At 36.5% G+C, this 22,241-nt stretch overlaps 1 protein-coding gene across 2 annotated transcripts; it reads left to right on the plus strand.

Annotated features, from left to right (window-relative positions):
* Positions 1-274: 274 nt before the first annotated feature.
* Positions 275-6,197, plus strand: LOC114303689 (helicase and polymerase-containing protein TEBICHI-like). Of its 2 annotated transcripts, none has more exons than XM_082909451.1 (5): positions 275-857; positions 2,111-2,261; positions 2,399-2,551; positions 3,986-4,185; positions 5,612-6,197. In XM_082909451.1, the coding sequence occupies exons 2-4, from the start codon at positions 2,166-2,168 to the stop codon at positions 4,001-4,003; spliced, it is 267 nt and encodes an 88-aa protein (XP_082765577.1). In that variant the 5' UTR covers positions 275-857; positions 2,111-2,165; the 3' UTR covers positions 4,004-4,185; positions 5,612-6,197. The 2 variants fall into 2 exon arrangements, with proteins under 2 accessions (XP_082765577.1, XP_082765576.1); XM_082909450.1 differs by lacking the exon at positions 275-857 and adding an exon at positions 1,721-1,969.
* Positions 6,198-22,241: the final 16,044 nt, after the last annotated feature.

Here is a 22,241-nt window from a genome sequence, read left to right on the forward strand (position 1 = left end):
TGTTTTAATGAGTTAGTTAGTCTTATATTTTTTTGCTCATGTTGATCTTTAGGAATTAAGAAAATGTTTAATAGGCTAAATTTTCCTATCCCCCATGTGAAAAATGGAAATGTCAAATAATCTTTATGTACTTTTAGAGCAAGTAAATATAAATACGAGTACTGGAATCAATGTTTGAGAAATTTTGTGGCAATGAATAAGGTTTTTAATTTTTCAAAAATTGATTATGATTAGGTACAATTGGTTCGGATACAATTGAGAGTACCAGAGTATGGTTGGACGACTCAGAAAGTCTTCCATCAAACTAATAAACAAAGTGCATTCAAATATTAAACAAAAATTGAAAGTAGAGTCGGTGGTGTGGAAATGAATGCTTCTACAGGATCAATAGGGAAGCATGGAAAGGATTTGCATGAAGAAGCATTCCCATTGCCAGTGAAGCATTTTGACTTCTCGTTTGAGGACAAAAATTCAGATGATCTATCTGCAGATGACACAAAGGTCTTGTGTATAGAAAAGGTGCACAAGCTGGATGTGCTTCTGTAGATAATAGAAGTCTTCAACCTGCTAATATAACAACGCATTCTCGCTTGAATGGCGCAATGCAACAACTGACATCTGGTTGTGATGTAGCTGAAAGGAAATAGTGTTTTTTGAGTCAAGATAATGATACTATCGCATCTAGTGCACCGGAAAAGGAAAAATGAAATTGCATGGTTTTCTGTGAAGATGTTGGAGATAGTACTCCATCAAGTTTTGCACCGCTAAAAGATTGTTTAGATCCTAGCTTCTGGCTTCCTTATGAAATATGTGCCATATATAAGAAGAAAGGAATTTCAAAATTGTATCCATGGCAGGTATTTTTCTAACTTCTGGATGAGCCTACTTTCACTAAACTTCTTACACTATAAAGGAATTACTGATAGAAATAGCGCAGATTAGTTGGTGGTCCTGTCTTATCATATTCACAAAGGTTCTGGATTTTCATCATTGGGTATATGTATTGATAAATTTATTTTTGAATTGTGTTCAAGGCAAGCTGGGTTAGGAAAATTTCCATCATGTAGAGTTATATATTTTGTCATCTGTATGATTTTTTACTAGGAATTTTTATATTCAAATATAATTTATAATGTTTTGTTAGTTTGTTGCCAATCTTTTTGGGGGTGGGCTAAGTTTATGCTGAGGAATTGCTGTCTAGACTCTGCCCCTTAACCCACCCGCCTGCCTTGTTGCTGTCTGTAAAATGGAAGAAAGTGATTATGTTTGTGAAATATACTTTTGTTTTAATTTTTATGGATTGCTCCTGTCTTTATTAAATATATGCTTATATGTATTTTGTTTTTTCTGTGTGATATGTATTTGTGCTCTTCCCTCCCCCCCACCAATATTAATTTCATTCATGTTATGGTATAAACTTAGCTGTTGTTGCCAATTTTTTTATTTTATTCACTTGATTATATCCCATTTTGTTGAAGTTTGATTTGATGCTATGTTTGATCATGATATGATTTTTATATGACAATTTTCCAGGTTGACTTGCAAAATGATGTATCTGTTTTTATTTTTATTTTCCATTTTTATATATATATATTATTTTTCTAACATTATGTTTGAAGCTAATCTTCGTGTGGTTTTTAATTTTCTTGTACTTCCATATGTATCAATTTGTACAGAAAAGGTTTGTAATTCCCACCCCCACTCTTCTGAATCAGTTTTTGATCCTAATCTATCTGTTGTACTTGAATCTATGGCTGGCTTGGAGCAGGCAGAACATCTGGAGGTCCTATTAGAACCACTTGGCAAGCATGTTCGCAGTTATTATGGAAACCAAGGTGGTGGGACTCTTCCAAAAGATACCTCTGTAGCTGTCTGTACAATTGAGAAGGCAAACTCTTTAATTAACAGATTTCTAGAAGAGGGTCGTCTGTCAGAACTTAGGATTATTGTGATAGATGAACTGCACATGGTAGCTGCCTTTGATGTAGTCTTTTTTAATTTTTAGTGATGTTCATCAATTACTTCTTGTTTCTTTTTTCAAAATTGTTTTAATGCTTTATAATTGTAGTAGATTATAGAGATGGTTCTCATCCCTGGGGTTTGTTGACAGGTGGGTGATCAGAATAGGGGTTATCTGTTGGAGCTTATGTTGACAAAGCTTCGTTATGCAGCTGGTGAAGGCAATATATAATCATCTAGTGGAGAAAGTTCAGGTACAAGCAGTGGGAAGACTGATCCTGCTCGTGGTCTCCAAATTGTTGGTATGAGTGCAACCTTGCCAAATGTGGCTGCTGTTGCCGATGAATTAAGGAACATACTGATCTTGAATGGATGAATTAAGGAATTGTTGACTTTAATTATGTATTTTTATATTTTATATATTTTAATTTTTTTCTAGATTGTACTGGATGATCTTTCAAGGGCTAGAGAAGGATTTGTGCTTGCATCTGATTTGCATTTAGTATACTTAGTTACACCCACCAAAGTTGAAGTTGAGCCAGATTGGAAATTATACTATGAAAGATTCATGCAATTGTCTACTCTTGACCAGGTAAGCTTGTTTCTCATCACCATTGGGCGTTTGTAGTCCCAGTTGACATGTTCATTCTTGAATACTAATTGCTAAGTTTTCAGAATGTGTGGCTTCAGCTTCTGTTTTTCGTTTTAGTTCGTTTAATTTATTACAAGCAGACCTTACCTGACAGTAAGATTGGAGCTAGTCATATGGTTATATGACATTGACAATTTCCAAGAAATGTTATGCATTTCTCCTTGTATCTCAGTGTATACATGTATGTACTTATGTATTGAGGCAAACCATAAGCAGTTGTCATTGAGGGTTAGTTGAGTTAATTTGTGTATGCATAAATGTATAGCTATGTCAATCAAAATTGTCTGCTGGTATTTTCTTGTTTAAAATGATAAAGAGGGAATTGTGGTGGACAGATAATATCATTTGCAGGATGTTATGTCTGTCCCAATTTGGTGTTTTAATTCCTTTTTGGTTGAGTCCTGAGAAATGGGGTGCCAACACACGGAGTGCACATTTCAGAAATAGGGGGGCCTTGTGGTGTGGCAACTGACATAAATGCTTTATGAACTCTCTTTCACTATTTTTTCCCTATGACTTAATGCACACAGATACCTAAACAGCTAGTTTTGAAAACACCCTGAACTGGACAAATTGATTGTTTGGATCAGCGTTTTTTCAAGTTGATGCAATGAACACTTAAAATTTGTGATTTTCAATGTCTACCTCTTTTTTTTTTTTTTTTCTCTTTTTTGGTTGTATTAGATGACCCTTCTATTCTGTATTTTAGGTGAGTAGCATTAACATTCTTGTTTAATAATAGTTTTTTTCACATGTTTTCTAACTTTTTGATGGTGCACACACCACATCTCTGACTTTATAATTTTATAAAGACTCTTATTTTCATTAAACCATTTACACCCTATCTCATTTATCCTTTCTGAACAGAGCCTTGTCCCAACTGTTTAGAATTGGCTATCTGACTGTACATTTCTAGGGCCACATGTTTTATTAAGTCCTAAGTCAAGATTAACTTGTATCAATTTCACCATCCTCACCATCACTACCCTCTGTTCTGGTAACAATTGAAGTTAATCACATTGATTTGTGCAACTACTAATTGTCGTTGTGCACCTTCTGCCAGATGAATTTACTTAATTTCATTGATGTTAAAAATTGCATGTATGCGATACTATTTCTCAAGTTACAATATGATCTTATCTTGTGAATTGATAAGTTTCAACTAACATATTCTATTAATTGATATGTTTCAACTAACATATTCTATTGGAAAAAATTAGATCATATTTCTAGAAAATCATCTTCTAAAAATTAGATCACATTGGTTTGTTCTATTATATTATTATTATTATTATTATAAATTTTAAAAAAGAAAAGCTGTTTACTCCCTTTGTGAGCGTAATTTTGATGCTTTTGTGGTCAATTCTCCTGCAGTGTCCAAGTCTGGAATAGTGGAAAGTCTCTTGTCATGGGCAAATTTTAAGCAGAGCAAGGATCTTAAGAAAACTGATGGGACAAAGAGACATAGGATAACTGGGATTACCAAACTAGAAGATTCTAATGATGCCGGAGGGAAGAGCTCTGATAAATGTACCTTTATTTTGACAGAAGGTGTTTCAACGAAGGCACTTGCGGTAAGTTGTCCAGCTATTTAAGTAGTTTCAGTTGAGTTTGGTTTTTTTTTAGAGTTTTTAACTGATTTGAGTATATACAGATGGCACGAAAGGATATATGAATTTGGGATTAGACTGTTATAGGTTGTGAATCAAGCCATGAAAGGATAAAACTGTCTATTTATGTATTTTTTATTTTTATTTTTTTGGGGTGAGAAAGAATGTTGAGTAATTTGCATGGTTAGTTTTAATTGTAGTTTTTTATTAAATGGATTTATTAGATGGAATAGAAGAATCAGTAGAGCTAGAAGGTTTTATAGTTAAAGCTCAAATTTTCTTTTGATCCCCTTGTGGTAGGGTTTCTTATTTGTTGATGTTTTATTGTCTTTTAGAGTTTTTGTGTTATTTAATCCTGGGGTAATGCCTAATGAGTAATGGCTGAGGCTGTGTAGTTCATCTCTCTGTCTAGTACTTGTTGAATTTTTATGTGAGTCAGATAGAAAAAGAGGAGACTTTCACCTACCTCCTCTATGGTTTGGCAATTAGGCAAAAAACCCCTAAGGTTTGAGAAACCTACAATTACCATGATGGAAAGCTAATGGACCAATGGCAAAATGGTAAAAATATATGAAATAAAAAGAGAACAGAAAAAATATATGGTCTACGGTTGACAATTTCTAGTTTATGGTGGCTTGTGATGTTACGTAGTTGATGGTTGACAATTTCCTAGTCTTTGGTGCATGTATGTTTGGTATCATATGGTATATTTATAAGGTGGTAAGTGTCGTCCTTTTTTTTTCATAAAAATTGTTCTGTAACATTGAATAAGCATGTATGTCAAATATAACATCACAAAAATAAGAGCAGAATTAGGAGAAATGGGAAATTTATATATGGTTGGTTTTGTCTCACATTTACAACAAAAAATATTCTCACCATTGGCCTTATAGGCCAAGTGGTACCTGGGTGTTCTCCCAACCTTGATGTTTCGGGGCTCAGATGCTCAAGTTTCTTTCCTGTCTTGATTAGCCTAGAAAATGGGCAGGATCCTGTATTATTGATTATTTAGTTTATTAAAATTAGAAAAAAAATTATGATAAAAGGGGCCAGAAAAATGACGCATTTGGAAATATTTTTGGAGTTTTTTGGGAGTCATATCACCTCATTCAAGAGCTGCTGATATTCCTGATAAATGTCAAGTTGCAGGCCATTAGCAGTCCAATTTGTTATTGGTATTTAAAATTATCATCTTCTTGCTTTGTGGTTTTTTATGCCTTTATTTTTTTGTTGGTTGTATGGTTGGGCTTGTCTCTTTAATTAACACTAACTAATCCTTGGTATGCTACTTACGCATGAAACTTCTATTTTGTTGGAGGGAGAGATTTTGTAAATCTTTCTTTCATTTGAATTCAGCTGCACTACATCTTTGATTTATTCTACAATTCAGGGCAAGCAAAAACGAAATAATCGCAAGGTGAAGGATAAAGGAAGGGATGACAAGTCAGGTGTTGCAATCCAAGACATCCTCCAAGAAGAAAGCCTTGCTGATGAAAGAAAAGATTTCACGGTCGAGGATGCAGAACTCGTGCTTGAAAATTCTGATGTGTCTGATTCAGTAGATTGTCTTCCTGAAATGCAGTCTTATTCAGAAGACAGAGATACGGACACATAAGAAGTTCATCCTCCCACAGAGGCCAGTAGTAGTGTAGTAAGTGGGCTTTCAGCTGGACAAAATGGAATTAGACAAACAAATAGTTCGTCTGTAGTGGATGATAGTTCATCGACATGTTCCACAGACTCGGTTCCATCAGTGGTAATGAATGGGTCTTTATTAGGTGCCTTACATCACTACTGCTTTGATGGATGCGAAACTTGGCACGGAAGGCCGCAAGGATCTTTTTGATTGGCTATCAAGGCAACTTAGTGGATTAAGCAATTTTCCTGATGCTGTAAATCTGAATTATGTATTGTTTCAAATTGTTATGCGAGATGGATATGACTTGTGAATGAAAACTTAGAATAGTAATGTTGTGTCGAATGTTAATGAATTATGTATTGTGTCGAATGTTAATGATTCAGTTAATTTGAATGATGCTTTAAAATTATAGGTTTATTATGGATTGAATGAATTATTAGGAATTACAGGTGTATTGTTTTCCTGCTTTGGCGACCAATTTATTAGTCGTGACAAATAAATAATTTTTTTTTCGCAAAAAATGACAATTGCCGACCAAGAGTTTTGGTCGCAAAAAATACATCTATTGCCGACCAAAACAGCTCTTGGTCGTGGAATCTCACTTTTGCCGACCAAAAGTTTTGGTCGCGAAAAGTAACAAATGGCGACCAAATTTTTTGGTCGCGAAATGTGATAAATGGCGACCGAAAAATTTGGTAGCGAAATGTGATAATTGGCGACCAAACTTTTTGGTCGCGAAATGTGACAATTGGCGACTAAGAAATTTGGTCGGGAAAATATCACTTTTCGCGACCAAAGTGTTTTAGCGACAAAATAAATTAGTCGCGGTAATTAAATATTTAGCGACCAAAAATTTAGTCGGCAAATCTAACTTTTGCCGACCAACCAAAATTTTGGTCGCGAATTACTTTTGCCGACCCTCAATTGGCGACCAAAGTAGCGACCAAAAAAATTGGTCGCGGATAACTTTTGCCGACCAAAAATTGACATTTAGCGACCAATTTTTTTGTTGCCAAAAGTGTTAATTCTTGTAGTGAAAGTTATGAAATTTAAAGTTCAGAAAGTGAAATTAACTACTAGCCTCTTTTGATATGTGGTGCCCATGCATCATTTTAACGAAAGAATTTATGTTCATGTGCTTCAAGTAAGAGAGAGATATTATGAGGGGTGTTCACCAAAACCTCAAAAAATTGTGAAAATGAATGATGACAGATAAGATAAATTGTCACTAAATGACTTTGTTCACATTTCTAGTGACTGGCTGTGACTTTCTAATGAGGGATCTTTTTATTGGTGACAACATGGACCCGTCACGCTTAGTAAGTTTGGTGATAACTTGTTTCTAATATTTTCCTAAATGTTAGATGAGAGACAAACATATGCCCTGTACAACATGAATTTGCATTAAGATTTTTAGGTTTTGCATCAGCAACCTAGATGTTAGATGAGAGACAACCATATGCTCTATACAAAAAGAATTTGCACTAAGATTTTTAGAATTTGCAACAGCAAAATGTTCTCTTGCAGTGAATAATAAAAGGGTCATTTTTTGATAAATTCTCTTTTTAAGTGTTTTATTCAATTTAACCCATTTTCTTTTTAAGTATTCTATTAGGTACTGTTTAATGCAATATTACCAAATGATCCTTCTAATTTTTTTAACACATGTTTCCATTTTGAAACTAATATACAATAAAAAATAACAATAGTCTCTTATTTGATAGAAAAAATCTCTCCCTTACTCAAAGGAGAAAATTTCTCACGCATTCTAAGAAGAAAATATCGCTCTCATTCTCAAATTATGAACTTTCAACTTTTTTTTATAATGTGAAAATTTTAAAAATAATGTAACAAAAAATCTGAACGAAAATCAAAATACAATGTGAATGTTTACAATAAAAAATAAACATACAACTAACTTTCAAAAAAACAAAACTCATACCAAAATACAAGGTAAATATTCACAGTTTACAATTAACACATAACTAGCCTTAAAAAAATAAACTCATATCAATGTAAACATTTACACTGTAATGTGAAATCATAAAACAAAATAAAAAAAAAATTGAAAATCGACTATTTCAATTGTTCAACATAACAAAAATGATTGTTCAATCAACAAGTATAGTAACAAAAACAATAAACATAGGACCAACTTTCAAAAAAAAAAAAAAACTAATACCAAAATATAATGTAAATGTTCACAATTTACAATTAACATACAACGGTTTTTTTTTTTTAACATTTACACTGTATTGTAAAAATATAAAATAAAATTGAAAAAAGTGAAAATCAAATATTTCGATTGTTCAATGGTAACAAAAATGATTGTTCAACCAACAAGTATAGTAACAAAAAACAACAAATACACAAGTAACTTTCGATATTTCTTTTATAAAGAAAAACTCATACAAAAATATAATGTAAATGTTCACAGTTTACAATTAATATACAACTAGTCTTAAAAAAACTGAATTCATATCAATGTGAACATTCATACTGTAATATGAAAATATGAAACAAAATTGAAAGAAAAAAAAATCGACTATTCTGATTATTTAATGACAACAAAAAATGATTTTTCGAACAAGTATAGTAACAAACAATATATAAAAAAATCATCAAATAGTACATATATATTGACACATTTTTAAAAAAAATCTGTATATAATCAACGCCGGTATAATATTGGTGACTATACAAATCGACGAAGAGACTTCAATTTATGTGCAACAATGACAAAAAAATGATTGTTCATCCCCGGTTTACCATCATCTCTGTTGTGAGTCCATTATCATCTCTATTATCGATTTACAATTAACATTCTCTTCCAAATGTTCTTCCATAGCAGGACGTTAATACAAAATAATAGTGAATGGAGATCGTTGATTAAGTGAATCTCTCACATTGAGGCAAAGAATATATTAAGAATAATAATCTTCCATATTCTATATACAATGTTTTATATATACTACAAATAAAATATATCTAATAATTGATATTATCTCTCTTGGATATATGGTATAATATATAGAGAAAATTAGTGAAAAATCCATTCTAGCAATTGTCTAAAGCATTAGGTCTAGTGATTTTATTTTTTATTTATTTATTTTTTGTTGGTGAGAGGTCCACATTTTGTGAAATAGTTTAGTGAGAAGTCCTGAAAAATATTTTGTTTCCAATTTTATCTCTTGACCATTTTTATTTGTTTGACTTTTCATTGACTATCTGTTCAAAATTTATATCTATCTGTTGAAATTTTTTATTTATCTGTTGAAATTTTTTTTGTCTATTTGTTTATTTTTCTGTGTAAATTTTCTATTTGTTCAAATTTTTATAGGCAAATTTTCTATCTGTTCAAATTTTACCTATCCAATTTTTTATCTGTTTAATATTTTTCTCTGTACAAATTTTGCAACGCAATTGTAGACACCCCATTTTTGACCGACCTTAAGACTCAGACGTCACCAACTGAGCGCTCGGTGATGTTGCATATTGTGCTCGTTCTGAGGTTGCGGAGTCTCGGCTGCGAGCCTTGTCTTCGGACTTCGGGGCTCTTTTGTGCTTTGCCTCGGTTTGCGAACCAGGTCCTGTTTTCTCTGTTTTCTCTTCTCGAAGGGAGGTAGAGGTATCGTAGACTATCTCTCAGTGGCCGTAGGCTACGTTTCGTGGTCGTAGGCCATTTTTCCCGTTTGGAGCCTAGTTTTCGGTTTTCGGAGCCGTGGGCCGTGTGCCTCGGTTCGGAACCACTTAACTACCTTCGTTTGCTCCGGTTTTTGGCACACACCTTGTTTCCTCCCTTTAGAGGGACACTGTGGCCCGGGAGACCACCTTCGTGGTCATACGCCACTTTCGGTGCCTAACAGCCTGTTTTCAGGGCCTCGGACTGCGCGCTTTGGCCCCCGAACCTTCGTTTTGCATCCGTCTTGGTCCATTTTTGGTAGGGACCCTATTTTCATTGCTAGGGAGGTGGTAGTATGGTGGGAGGCCACCTTTTTCCCTTGGAAACCAGCTTTCTCTTTTTCTCCCCTCTAGCCAGTTTTTCTGACAGAAAGCTGGTTTTTCTCACTTTTGAGCCACAATTTCTGGTTTTCCATACCACCATTGTGTTGTGCTCATCTGGGAGGCCACCAATATGGGTAGGCCGACTAGTAATTCTTCTTGACCCTTTTGAACCTTGCTAAAAAGCTGGTTTTTCTCTCTCCCAGGTCACTTTTTCTAGCTTTCTATCATACAGCTGTGTTGCACTCATCTGGGAGGCCACCTTTCTGGGGTGGTCGGCCAGCATTTCTCCTTGAACCTTTTGACCCCTGGTCGGCCAACCAGGGGGAGTGGCCGGCCGACCACTTGAACTGGTCGGCTTGCTTCTTACTTTTTACTCTCTCTGAATGCATCACAGCTGTGCCAGCTGGGAAGTATCTGGACCATGGAGGATATTTGAAGCTTCCAAGAGAAGCTTTAGAGCCTCTCCTCTATAAAGGAGAGGCTTGAAAAAAACAACTGAGGCATATACATACAACTCTCCATATCTCTCTCATCCAAGCTCAAAACATCCTTGTTCTTGGCCATTTACACTACACCTTATATCCTACCACCTCCACCATCCATTCCAGCACTTTGGGACTGATTTTTAGGGGTTGAAGGTTCACCAACTTGGTCCAGAAGTTGCTGCATTGCTGTGCTACAGGGGTAAGTCTCCACTTCCCCTTTTCTTGCATTATTTTGCTCCATAACTTAGCCCTATTTGCAAACATTTCTGGGTTTTGTTATAAACTGTAAAGTGTCTTATTTTGAGCTCCTCTTGAAGTTTGATTAAGGATACTTTTCTGTTTGAGGTCTCCTACATCCTTGTGTGTTTCATCTCTCTTTTAGGGCTTATTTTGCATGATATCTTAGCCTTACTTGCAAGCATTTTTGAGATTTTCCATAAACTAGAAAAAGTATTGTTTTGATCTTCTAAACATGTCTGTTTAAGGACTCTTTTCTGTTTGGGGTCATCTTCCCCCTTCCATGCTTCATTTCCTCATGTTTTGAGCCTTGTATTTGAGCATTTGCATTGGCCTTGGTTTGGCCTTTTAGCCACTGAAATCCATTTGATTTTCAGTGGTTTAGATGTGCTTTTGAGCTTCAAAATCAGACAGGGGTGACCCTCTCACCCCTTGTTCTCTTTACTAGCATTGTTGGCCTTCCAAAAGGGCTCCATCTTGCATGCTTTGAAATCTTATTTCAGGCCCTATTTTGTGAGTTTTGAGGTCTTCCTTAGCTCTGTCCAGAGCCCCTTTGGCCATATTTTATGTCTATGATGCATGTGTAGAACAATCCCATTCAAGGCCTTTCAAAGGGACCTTTCATTGCATGCTTCCTAGACCAATTTTAGGATCTTTTTGGTGGGTTTTAGGTCTGTCATAACTCATTTCCAGAGGTGGTTTTGCCCTTTTGTTTGTCTATCATGTATGTGTAGAACAACCCCTTGCATGGCTTTCCAAAGGGGCTCACCATTCTTGCATGTGTTGACTGAGATTCAGTGGTTATTTTAGCATATTTTGGCATGAAATACTTTTGTTTTTGGCTGGTTGGGTGAGCCCTCATATGCTTCATATAGTTGTAGAACAACTCATGGTTCACTAGCTTTCTTTGCATGCTTTGTTGGACCTTGATTTTAGCACATTTTGGCCATGTCTTAAAATGATAATATGCTTATTTTGGACTACCCTATCTCTGTTTTTGGGTCTCATGTTTGAATGATGTTCGTTTTGCATGCTTGTAGTTCAATACCCATGCTTAACTTTGAGGTTTGAGGTCCATTGCATGCATGTGCTAAGGTATTTTCATGCTTTAGGGGTTCATTTTGCATCACATTTCAGAGCCTATGTTAATTCCATATTGCCATGTTTTGCACTCTTTAAATGCGTTTGAGAGTCGGGCTTGTATGCTTTGTTTTCAGACCATTGAATGAGCTCCATTTCGTTGCATTCTGAGCCATCATTTTAGGCCATTTCCCCACTGTTTCAGACCTGCCTAGGGTCTATTTGGCGTTGGTTTTGCCTTTGGTACATTGCTTTGGGTACCTCTAGTGTAACGCACTTCACTAGTGCCGGTACCCGGGCCCCCAAACTTGCATTGTGTGACATATTTGCATGATTTAGGACCACTTTGCATGCTGTTTCAAAGCTGTATCATGTGCTATTCTATGCCATATTGCATCCCTTGCCATGCTTTGCTAGAGTTGCACTTTGTGCCTTAGATTCGGTCCCTTGCATTGGACATGTTCGCATGAGTGTTCTTGTTTTCTTTTCATCATTGCATGGCCACTGATGTGGGTGTGACTGAGGTCCACTCATATTGGTGTAAGTCCATCATGCATTGTGTATGCCATTTCGGTCCATAGCATTGTGTATGCTGAGTTGCATGTTAGAGCATTGTGTATGCCATGTTACATCGGGCATTGTGTATGCCATTTCATAGCATTGCGTATGCTAGGTTGTATGTTAGTCGCATTGTGTTTGCCGTCTCATTTGAATTGTGTTTGGGATAGGAGTTAGCCCAAGCACGGGAAACGAGGGACGTTTTATACTCTGAGTGACGGAACGTGTCTCAATTCCCGGTCGCCGACATTCCGGATTACCCATGATGGAGTTTAGGTCTTGTTGTGTTTATATGTGCATTCATTTCACATCGAGTCGTGCAATCCGACTCCTCGACCATCATGCATTGAGATACGTGATTGGTGGCACGAGGATCGAGGACTATACTCCCTGAAGAGTAGTCATGCATATATATATATGCGAAAATACTTTGCTGTGCCCCTTTCTTGCTCTCTGTTGCAGCAAATCAGAAATCAGCAGCTTTCTAAAGCCTTGCACAGCATTCCGGCATTAATTGCAAATAGAGGCGAATCGGGGCGTCGCAATGAATTTTCGCGCAAGGCAACTCGAGCATGCATCTTTCATCATTCGGAACAGAGCTAAGGTGGTCCTTGGATTTGCATGCTAATTTACTTGCTTTCCTAGTTAAATTGTTAATTAATTAGGGTTTTGTACTTATTCGGACTGTAATTATTATTCAGACTGTATTATTTATTCGAACCCTCCGAGCGAGGGCACCATTGTAATAAGTATGCGTGCGTGTGATGTAAGTCTTCCAACCCCACGTCTTTCTCCCTTTTATTTACCTGCTTATGATGGTTAGATTAGGGCATGTTTCAATTAGCATACCTATGCTTGCATGTTTGCATCATTCATCTATATTGCATGCACCGGGCTCGGCGCATCATACTAACTGCATTGTATTTCAATTCTAAGTTGAATACTTGTTAGTTGTAGCATTTCACATGCCATCCTTAGAATAGTCGAGCCTACTATAGTTACATTTTGCATGTGTTGCATTAAACATTTATGTATATTTAGGATCATACATAATTTCTAATCAGCTTCTATTTTGGCTTGGAATACTCGGTAAGTTTTATGCTTTAGCATCCTTGCATGCATGTGAGTGACTGCCATGATAGCATGCTTACCATGAGGCTATTTGTTTATGTGATATACCTGCCTGAATGCCTGTGGGTAAAGGTTGGGCTATTTGGATTGGAACAATTCATCGATTGTGAGTTTTAAAGCCCACTTGAGAGTGGCAAATCATCTTGTTTTCTAAGCCCACCCGAGGGTGGCATATCCACGTCTTAGCCTACTTACGAGTAGCACCATCAAACCATTTTCAAATAAACAAACATGAGATATTTTGTTCCAATTTAGGCGATCCGGTCTATATTTATATGCTGTGTGCATCACATAGTAAATCTAGGCTAATAACCGGAATAAGAATACATATTGTTTTGAAAACTAGATATCATGGTTAGTAGAGGCCGATCTTTGATGGGGCGAGTGGGGGTGCTCACGAAGTGACCTTCCCCAATCGTACCCAAGTTCCCGAGCCGAGGTAACTTTGGTGATGACGGACACGTGGCTTTAGGCAAACGAGTCAGGGTTTCCTAAATTTCCCAAAATAAAATATTTATGTGGCGACTCTGTATCTGGCAAAGTAGTCCATGTTTGGCACTCCTTTCTAAAAATCTGTTTTCCAAAATGATTTGCCAGATTTTGACTCTTTGATGATTCATCGGTCTTGCATTGCACTTTGCGAGATTAGATACAGGACCATGACATTTGAGTCCTGAACTGTAGTGAGCCCATATGAACAAAACGGAATTTCCTTCCCGTGACGTTCGGGGACGTCTACTGCAATCAAACATCTGTTCAAATTTTGATCTTGTTTTTTTAGCTGTTGAATTTTTTGACCTGTTTGTTCAATTTTGATATCTATATGTTGAACCTACAATCTCTGTATGTATGAAACCAAACATGTGGAATATCTCGAACCTATCTATCTGTTGAACCTATATAACTGCAATTTGTTGAACCTATCTCTCTGTTAAACCTATATCTCTCTCTCTTTACAAACACACTTTCTCTTCTTTCTTATCTGTTATTTGCTTCTCAATTTCATCCTCACTGTTCGACAATGCCTACGCGGGCTTCAAGCTCACAGAGAAGTATATGCCTAAAAATCGAACTTGAAAATCAAAGCAAAAAATGCATACAATGTTAGTGATCTCATTACAGCTCAATAATTCACAACACCAGCTATGCTTTTCAAACCAAACAAATCATTATAATCACTTAAAACATAGAACAAAACAAACTAGTAACCACCGAACTTACATTCTCTGTATTGAGTTCTCTCAAGTTCCAACTCTTGTTTTTTCATAATAATATAATATAAGAAGGTTATTTCTTACTGTAGCATAAACCTTCGCCACTTCAAACGAGCGCTTCACTCCTCCTCTTTTTTTTTTTTTTGTTTGAATTAAACGGAGTGGGACCTTACTTATTCAAGGGGGATGAAAGACAAGTAAAGGGATCAATGTGGCATTTGGCATTTGTCCATCAATCCCATTCTATGTCTATGCCATCTTATCTACTATGGATCTACCTTTCTATTTATATTATAGACTTGGACTTTGTTTTCTGTCTTCTCTTTCCTACGCACTGGATAGATACTAGTTCTTCTTCTAGTCCTGATAGTCGCTCCTGTCTTACAAGTCTAGGTAGCTAGGAATGTGATGCCCCAAATTTTGATAATATAATACAATGATACACCGGGGTTTAACTAGCAGATATACATCATTTTTAAGCACAAAATACAAATAATTATACTAAAAGAAAATATTAATAATAGTTACAGATAAAATTCTTCAAGTCTTTGAATACAGATCAGTTCCTTGATACAAAACGATTATCTAAAATACAGGAATTATAAAATCTAATCTCTAAGGCAGCCATGGTTCCTCAATGCTTTTAGGGATTTCGTTCTCGGTGCAAAACTCGCCTTCACCTGGCATAAAACACCATGAGCTTGGAATGCTTAGTAAACATACACACCCCGACTCTTTTCCCATTCCAAATACACAAGTAACATAACGACACGCCCATAACATACAGCGAAAGCAATAATTAAGCAGAGCTTATAATTAAATTTCAGTTCTTATGAATAATAGTCAATTTTAGTTAGTTCCAGGCAACTCTCCGCAGAATGCCATTCTTACCCAACCACTAACACTCGCCGCGGGCAATTCTGACTCCCCCTTGGTTAATACAATACCAATGCGTTGCTTACTGCATAATCACCAGTGCGTCTCTTACCACACAATTACCAATGATGCCCACGCACCTTGGTGACATCACGGTTTGCACCAAGGGAACAGGCTTCCAGGGATACTCTCCTTGTGTGAGACCCTCACTGCCACCCTTATGCCTCCCATATCCGTTAAGCAGCCAGAATACCTCTCGTGCCATGTTAGGGTTTGAAAACACACTTATGCAAGACTTCACAAAAATGGAACACATTCCACTATATCATACTCTTGAATCCATTGTTCATTATCTCACAAAATTTAATACAATGATCGCAACCTATTACCATCCCATTTGATTTCCCCTTTGTTAAGTGCATTATGTTCTCAGTTATTACAAAACATGTCCAATATAACTACGAATTCAAACTAAACAACAAGTAATTTATTCATGGTAAAACAAATTCACAATTTATCATAGGTTACATATCAATACTAGAACATTCAAGAAACATAGAATATAAGAGTTGCAAACCAAATAAGAGCATATTAACACATATTTCCAGATTTCTAGACTTGAACCAGTTTGAAAATAATTATGAAAAAAATACTTTTACTGGCCTAAGTACCTGGCCTCATGTGAGTTCGTAGATAAATAAGTCTAGTTTCAAACTCAATTTACAAAAGTAGGATATGTATTTTAAATTTTAAGATAATTCAGAATTACCAAGATCTGTCCAGATTCGTTGACAGTTACGCAAATCGATTTTTCTCTCAAACCCCTTACTCTCTTGAGTTCAAACAAATTTTAGTTAAACTATAACACCAGGATTAAGATTTTGACATAAAAGTGGACTCAAGATTATTTTTCTAGAATTTTACAAAAATAGAGAAAGTTGATTGTTTTTTTGGTTCTGTGAGTATGAAACTTAGAAAAATTGTTTAGGTTATAAAAATACATCGTTAGGTCCTACCAAAATTATCACATACTCTAGACATACCAAATATTACACCATAAAAATAGATTTTGAGTTTATGGAGTTTTGATAGGAAAATAAATTCAAGAGAGGGAAAAGATTTGCTGTTGAAAATTTAGGAAAGAAAGAGAAGCATGTCATTTCTTGATTAATATACATTTATACAAGAGTGTAGGCCTAGACTACAACACAAACACACACACACACACACACACACATATATATATATATATATATATATATATAAAGCATGTATTAGGAGGGGAAAAATAAGTAGTAAAAGAACTTGAGAGAAGAGGTGATGTAGGTTTACTTCTATTGTACAAGACTCAACACAATTCTTTTTTTTCTTCTTTTCTTCTCTCTCTCTCTCTCTCTCTCTCTCTCTCTCTCTCTTCCTCTCTTTTTTTTCCAAGATCACTCTCTCTCACTCCTCTAGTGCATGGCTGAAAATGTGTAAAATGAGGGGGAGAAGTGTGCATATATATAGAGAAAGGATTAGGAGGTTTCTTAGTGGCGAAGTTCTATAAGTGTAATTTGTCAAAGTTGCCAGCAAAACCCTTTCATCCATCACATGGTCAACTGCTTGGGCTCCAAGAAATATATATATATATATATAAGATATTTGTATTTATAAATATAAAATAACAAGCATAAATAAATTAATTAAGAAAATGTTACAATTAAGGTTTGGAATGAAATAAAATAGTACATAGGGACCAAGTCTAAATTTATGAAACCTTGATATTTAGTATACTATATACTAACATTAGAAAATAGTTAAAATAATAAATTTGGGTCCTGTTAAATTAAAGCGCAAACAAAGGCGCGAAACCGAGCAAAAACGGCATTACCAGGAGTTAAGATTTTTAAGGTGATTAATTTATAATTATAGGGTCTAACAATTAATAATAGGGTTTTAAAGGTGATTATTAATCTACAGGATCAATTAGGGTTTACTCGAATTAATCCGTGATGCTTCCCGATTCTAGGGTTTAAAATGCAAGCAAAAATTCAAGGGCTTTATTGAAATAAACTCATGGTTAGGGATTTAATGGTAATTACAAAAATTAGGGTCTCTACCACCTATCCCCCTTAAACAAATTTCATCCTCGGAATTTTAAGCCGTCGAAAAGTTGTAGATAATTTACCTGCATTGCCTCATTATCCTTCCAGGTAGATTCTGTCAACGTATTTTAATCATTTTTTTTCCCGCAAAAATTGTAAACTACTCGTTGTATAGGTAATGATGTTGTTGCTTCATTGTGAAAACCCCTATTGCCAATTTCTGCTATGGTAGTCCACGGACTCACTATGAATGCATCCTGAGGATCATTCTCTAGGTTTTTGGTGTCATTACGTTCGTTGATTTGTGGTAATTAGGGAAGTTGGTCTACCCCCTTAAACAGTAAGAGCGTCCCAATGAATGTGTAACTCGTCTCATTCTTTTGGTTGCCACCGATCACGATTATTGTACAGACGATCAATCTGTGTCCAAGATGATTTTAGAGTTGGACCTATAAATGCCTTGGAGATTGAAAATCAAACGCATAATCATTTCTTAAAGGTTTGCATCCACATAGCAAAAACGAAAGAATACGATGAATAGAGCATGTACTCAAGAGTTCTAAAACTATATTAACAAAAGGAAATTTACATCGTCTATATTCATTTTACAAAAGGTTATCCAAAAGAGTTATAACTAATATCCTAGTTATATTTTCCTAAGTTAGCCATGGCTCGTACTACGGTTCCTTGGGTTCATATGTGGTGTACTATTTAGTGAGATGTTCATTTTTTTCTCCTTGAAATTTACATATTCTGCCTGTTGGCCTTTGATTGTTAACTGGTCCAGATTTCTGATTGCTCTCCGCCTTGTAATTTTGTTGCCTAGTAGCTCTCGACTTAATTACCCATAGTCGCTGCCCGCTAATAGCATGCGTATTTGTTCCCGAGCGCTCTCCTCAATTTTCGGCCAGTTGGGGGCATTCAAACCTCCTGTGCCCCATCCGTTGACAATGATAGCACTTGATCAACCCAACTGGTCTTGTCTGAAAACTCTCCTTCAGATTTTGCTGCTGCGATTGTTGGGGTTGTTGGGGTTCCCTAGAATACGGCTTCTGTGCTGCATGCCTTCGTCTATTTCTTTCTGGTCCCACATTGGATTGATTGTTTTGTTTCCTTAAACTCCAAATCCTTTTGGAATCTGGCACCTCCCGTTCTGAATCTAGTGCTGTGTCAGCCACATCTGCAAAAGTGGGAATTCGTATGGGCAAAACTCTTTCTCGAATTGTAGGGTCTAGACCCCATTCAAATTTTTGTGCTTTGTCTTCATCGTTTTCTACGTATCGAGTCGCATAATGCGCTAACTCCTCAAACTTTGCCATGTATTGGGTCACCGTCATCGTGCCTTGTTCTAGGTTCGGAAATTCACGAATTCTTTCTTGTTTGACTGTGTTCAGAAAGTATTTCCTCAAAAATAACTCCTTAAACTACGCCCATGTCATTGCGGTGATGTCCCTAGATTCCCGAATCAGGGCCCACCAATGATCTGCTTCCCTTTCAAGTTGGTAAACTGCTAGATCAATCCTATCAATGTGTTCAGTTATTCCCATCGTATTGAACATTTTTTCAATTTGTTGGATCTAATTTTCAGCAATTTTAGGATCGGGTTCACCAGTGAAGATCGGTGGTCTTTGTTTACGAAACTCGGAGAATAGATGTGTTCTCTCATTCTGACGTGTTCTTCTCAGCCTTCCTAATTCTTCCAAAATTTGATTTTTGACATTCCCGAGTAAGTCGACAGTGGATATAGGGGTGTGATTGTGATTGTTGACCCCAGGTGCCCCATTCCTGTTTATATTGGCATCATCGTTGTGGTTGGTGGCTTTGATGTTGCCTACGTATTTGTTTGCTCTTATATGGTTTACCATCTGCCAAACGCGCAATTGAGTATAGGTTAGGGTTTTGTTAATGCGGTTAGTCAAGGAAATTACTAAAGTGAAATGCTCTGCTCGAAACACAATCCAAGTAACACTTAATAAGCACCTAAGGTAGTCTTACTCAACCATCGACTCCATCACCACTCTTGGTTGCTCTGGGGCAACTGCATGTTTCGGTTCGCTGATTGAACCTAACATTTCCTTTCTTCATTATGAAATTCTAGTTCCACTGCCCTTATCTAAAAGGCTTTCTTCAGCACCTGGTACAAATACTAGAATCGTCGGCTCACGACTATGTACTTTCACAAATCAACATTACCATGCCCAAAATTCGAAGAAACGTGCTAGGGTTGGTCGAGAAAATCTTAATTTTTGACATTTTCTACTCTCTAGACTAAGTAGTGTTATCATAATGTGATATAGTTGGTGGCAAGGTTGTTTCTAATTGCAAGTCGAAATGCGTGGGTAAGAGTTGAACTGAAGCTCTGATACCAAGTTGTGATGCCCCAAAATTTGATAATATAATACAATGATACATCGGGGTTTAACTAGAAGATATACATCATTTTTAAGCACAAAATACAAATAATTATACTAAAAGAAAATATTAATAATAGTTACAGATAAAATTTTTCAAGTCTTTAAATACAGATCAGTTCCTTGATACAAAAAGATTATCCAAAATACAGGAATTATAAAATCTAATCTCTAAGGCAGCCATGGTTCCTCAAATCTTTTAGGGATTTCGTTCTCGGTGTAAAACTCGCCTTCACCTGGCATAAAATGCCATGAGCTTGGAATGCCCAGTAAACACACACACCCCGATCCTTTTTCCATTCCAAATACACAAGTAACATAACGGCACAATCATAACATACAACGAAAGCAATAATTAAGCAGAGCGTATAATTAAATTTCCAGTTCTCATAAATAATAGTCAATTTTAGTTAGTTCTAGGCAACTCTCCGCGGAATGTTGTTCTTACCCGACCACTAATACTGGCCACAGGCAATTTTGACTCCTCCTTGGTTAATACAATACCAATGCGTCGCTGTAGACACCCTATTTTTGACCGTCCTCAAGACTTGGACGTCATCGTTTGAACACTCGATGATCATCCCTGTTCGTATTCGTCTGGAGTTCACAGAGGTTTCAGCTACGCGCCTTGCCTCAAGCCTCTCGACTTGTTTGTCTTGTGTTTGGTTTTACATCAAACACTTAGGGTATGTTTGGTTTGAGTTTGGGAGATGAGTTTTAGAGATAAAAAGTACGAAAAGTTGTTTGGTTTGGTTTTTTTCAAAAGATGTTTTGAAAAATTATTTTGAGAGAGAGTTTTGGGAAAAGTGATTGATTTGATGTGTATGAGAGAGAGATTTGTTTGGAAAACTTGTAAACCAAACAAGTTTTGGGAAATTTTTTTGGGAAAATTTGTTTGGTTTGATTACTTTTGAAAACTTATTTGTAGAGAATTTTTCCCAAAAATTTTTGGGAAACACAAACCAAACAAGGCCTTATTGTTTTGCTTCTGAGGGTGGGAAATAGCTTGTAGGCCATCCCCACACCTCACCGGCCATGGCTTGAGGCCACCGGCCTTGTTTCCTTGCCACCGGTCACTGGTGATGGCCGGTCGGCACTGTTGATGGTCGGTCGGCACATTTTGTGGCCGATTAGCCACTTTTTCTGGTCGAGACCTTTTCTTGAGGAGGGTTTGAACCTTTTGAACCCCCTGTTTTAGCTTCTTGAGGAAGCTTGAACCTTTTGAACTCTTGGTTTTAGCTTCTTGAGGAAGCTTGACCTTTTCTTTTGACCCTTTTTAGCTTCTCCAAGAAGCTTGATCCTTTTTTAGCTTCTCCAAGAAGCTTGACCCTTTTTTAGCTTCTTGAAGAAGCTTGAAACCTCTTGAGCCTTTTGTCTAGCTTCTCCAAGAAGCTTGGCCCTTTTGCTCCAAGCTTCTAAGAGAAACTTGGCCTTTTTGCTCAAAGCTTCTAAGAGAAGCTTTGCCCCCTTGGTTTCTCTATAAAAAGAGGGCCTCTCCTCCCCTTTAGAGGGTTAGAAAAATCTGACATATAGGATAGATATATCACTCCCTCTCTATATCTCCCTCTCTCTCTCTCTCTACATTTGTGTGGGTTAGAGGGTTCAAAAGGGTCTAGTTCTTGCACATTTGCACTACAACTCTTGGCCTAACACTTCCATCATCAACCTAAGGAGCATGGAGGCCATTTTCAGAGGCTAAGGGACTATTTTTTGGACCAAGAGGCTGCTGTCCCCTTTTGGCTACAAAGGTAACTCCTTTTCCCTCTTTATTCCCCGTTTTTGCACACACTTTTAGCCTATCTTGCTTGCTGTTTTGAGCTTTGTGTATAACATAAAAAAGTTCTGTTTTTTTGTATTTAAGATACTTCATTAAGGTCACTTTTGTGTTTGGGGTCGTTTACCCCCTCCTAGGCCTTGTTTGGACTCTTTTTTGTGCATTTTTGGTGAGCTTCGGGACCATCTTGTTTGGGACTCCTCACCATTGAAATCTTGAGGGATTTCAGTGGTGAGGATGGTGGTTTAAGGTCCTAAGAAGGAGAGGGCCATCCCCTCTCCTTGTTGTCTTCAAAAAGTGCCATTTTAGCCTCATGTGTGAGCACCATTTTTAAGTTCATGTTGGCCATGTCTTAAGTGTTTTTTGTGCTTATTTTGCCATCATATAGCACTGTTTTTACTTGGTTTAGACACACCATGCTTGCTATGCATACTTGTCCTGTAATGCCATGAATTGCCTTAACATGTGCTTAGCATTTAGACCACTATGCTTACTCGTTTTGGCTTAACTTTGTGAAGCTTTT

The sequence above is a fragment of the Camellia sinensis genome, chromosome 15 (assembly GCF_055761805.1).
Source record: "Camellia sinensis isolate YWXY chromosome 15, ASM5576180v1, whole genome shotgun sequence".
Taxonomy (NCBI): domain Eukaryota; kingdom Viridiplantae; phylum Streptophyta; class Magnoliopsida; order Ericales; family Theaceae; genus Camellia; species Camellia sinensis.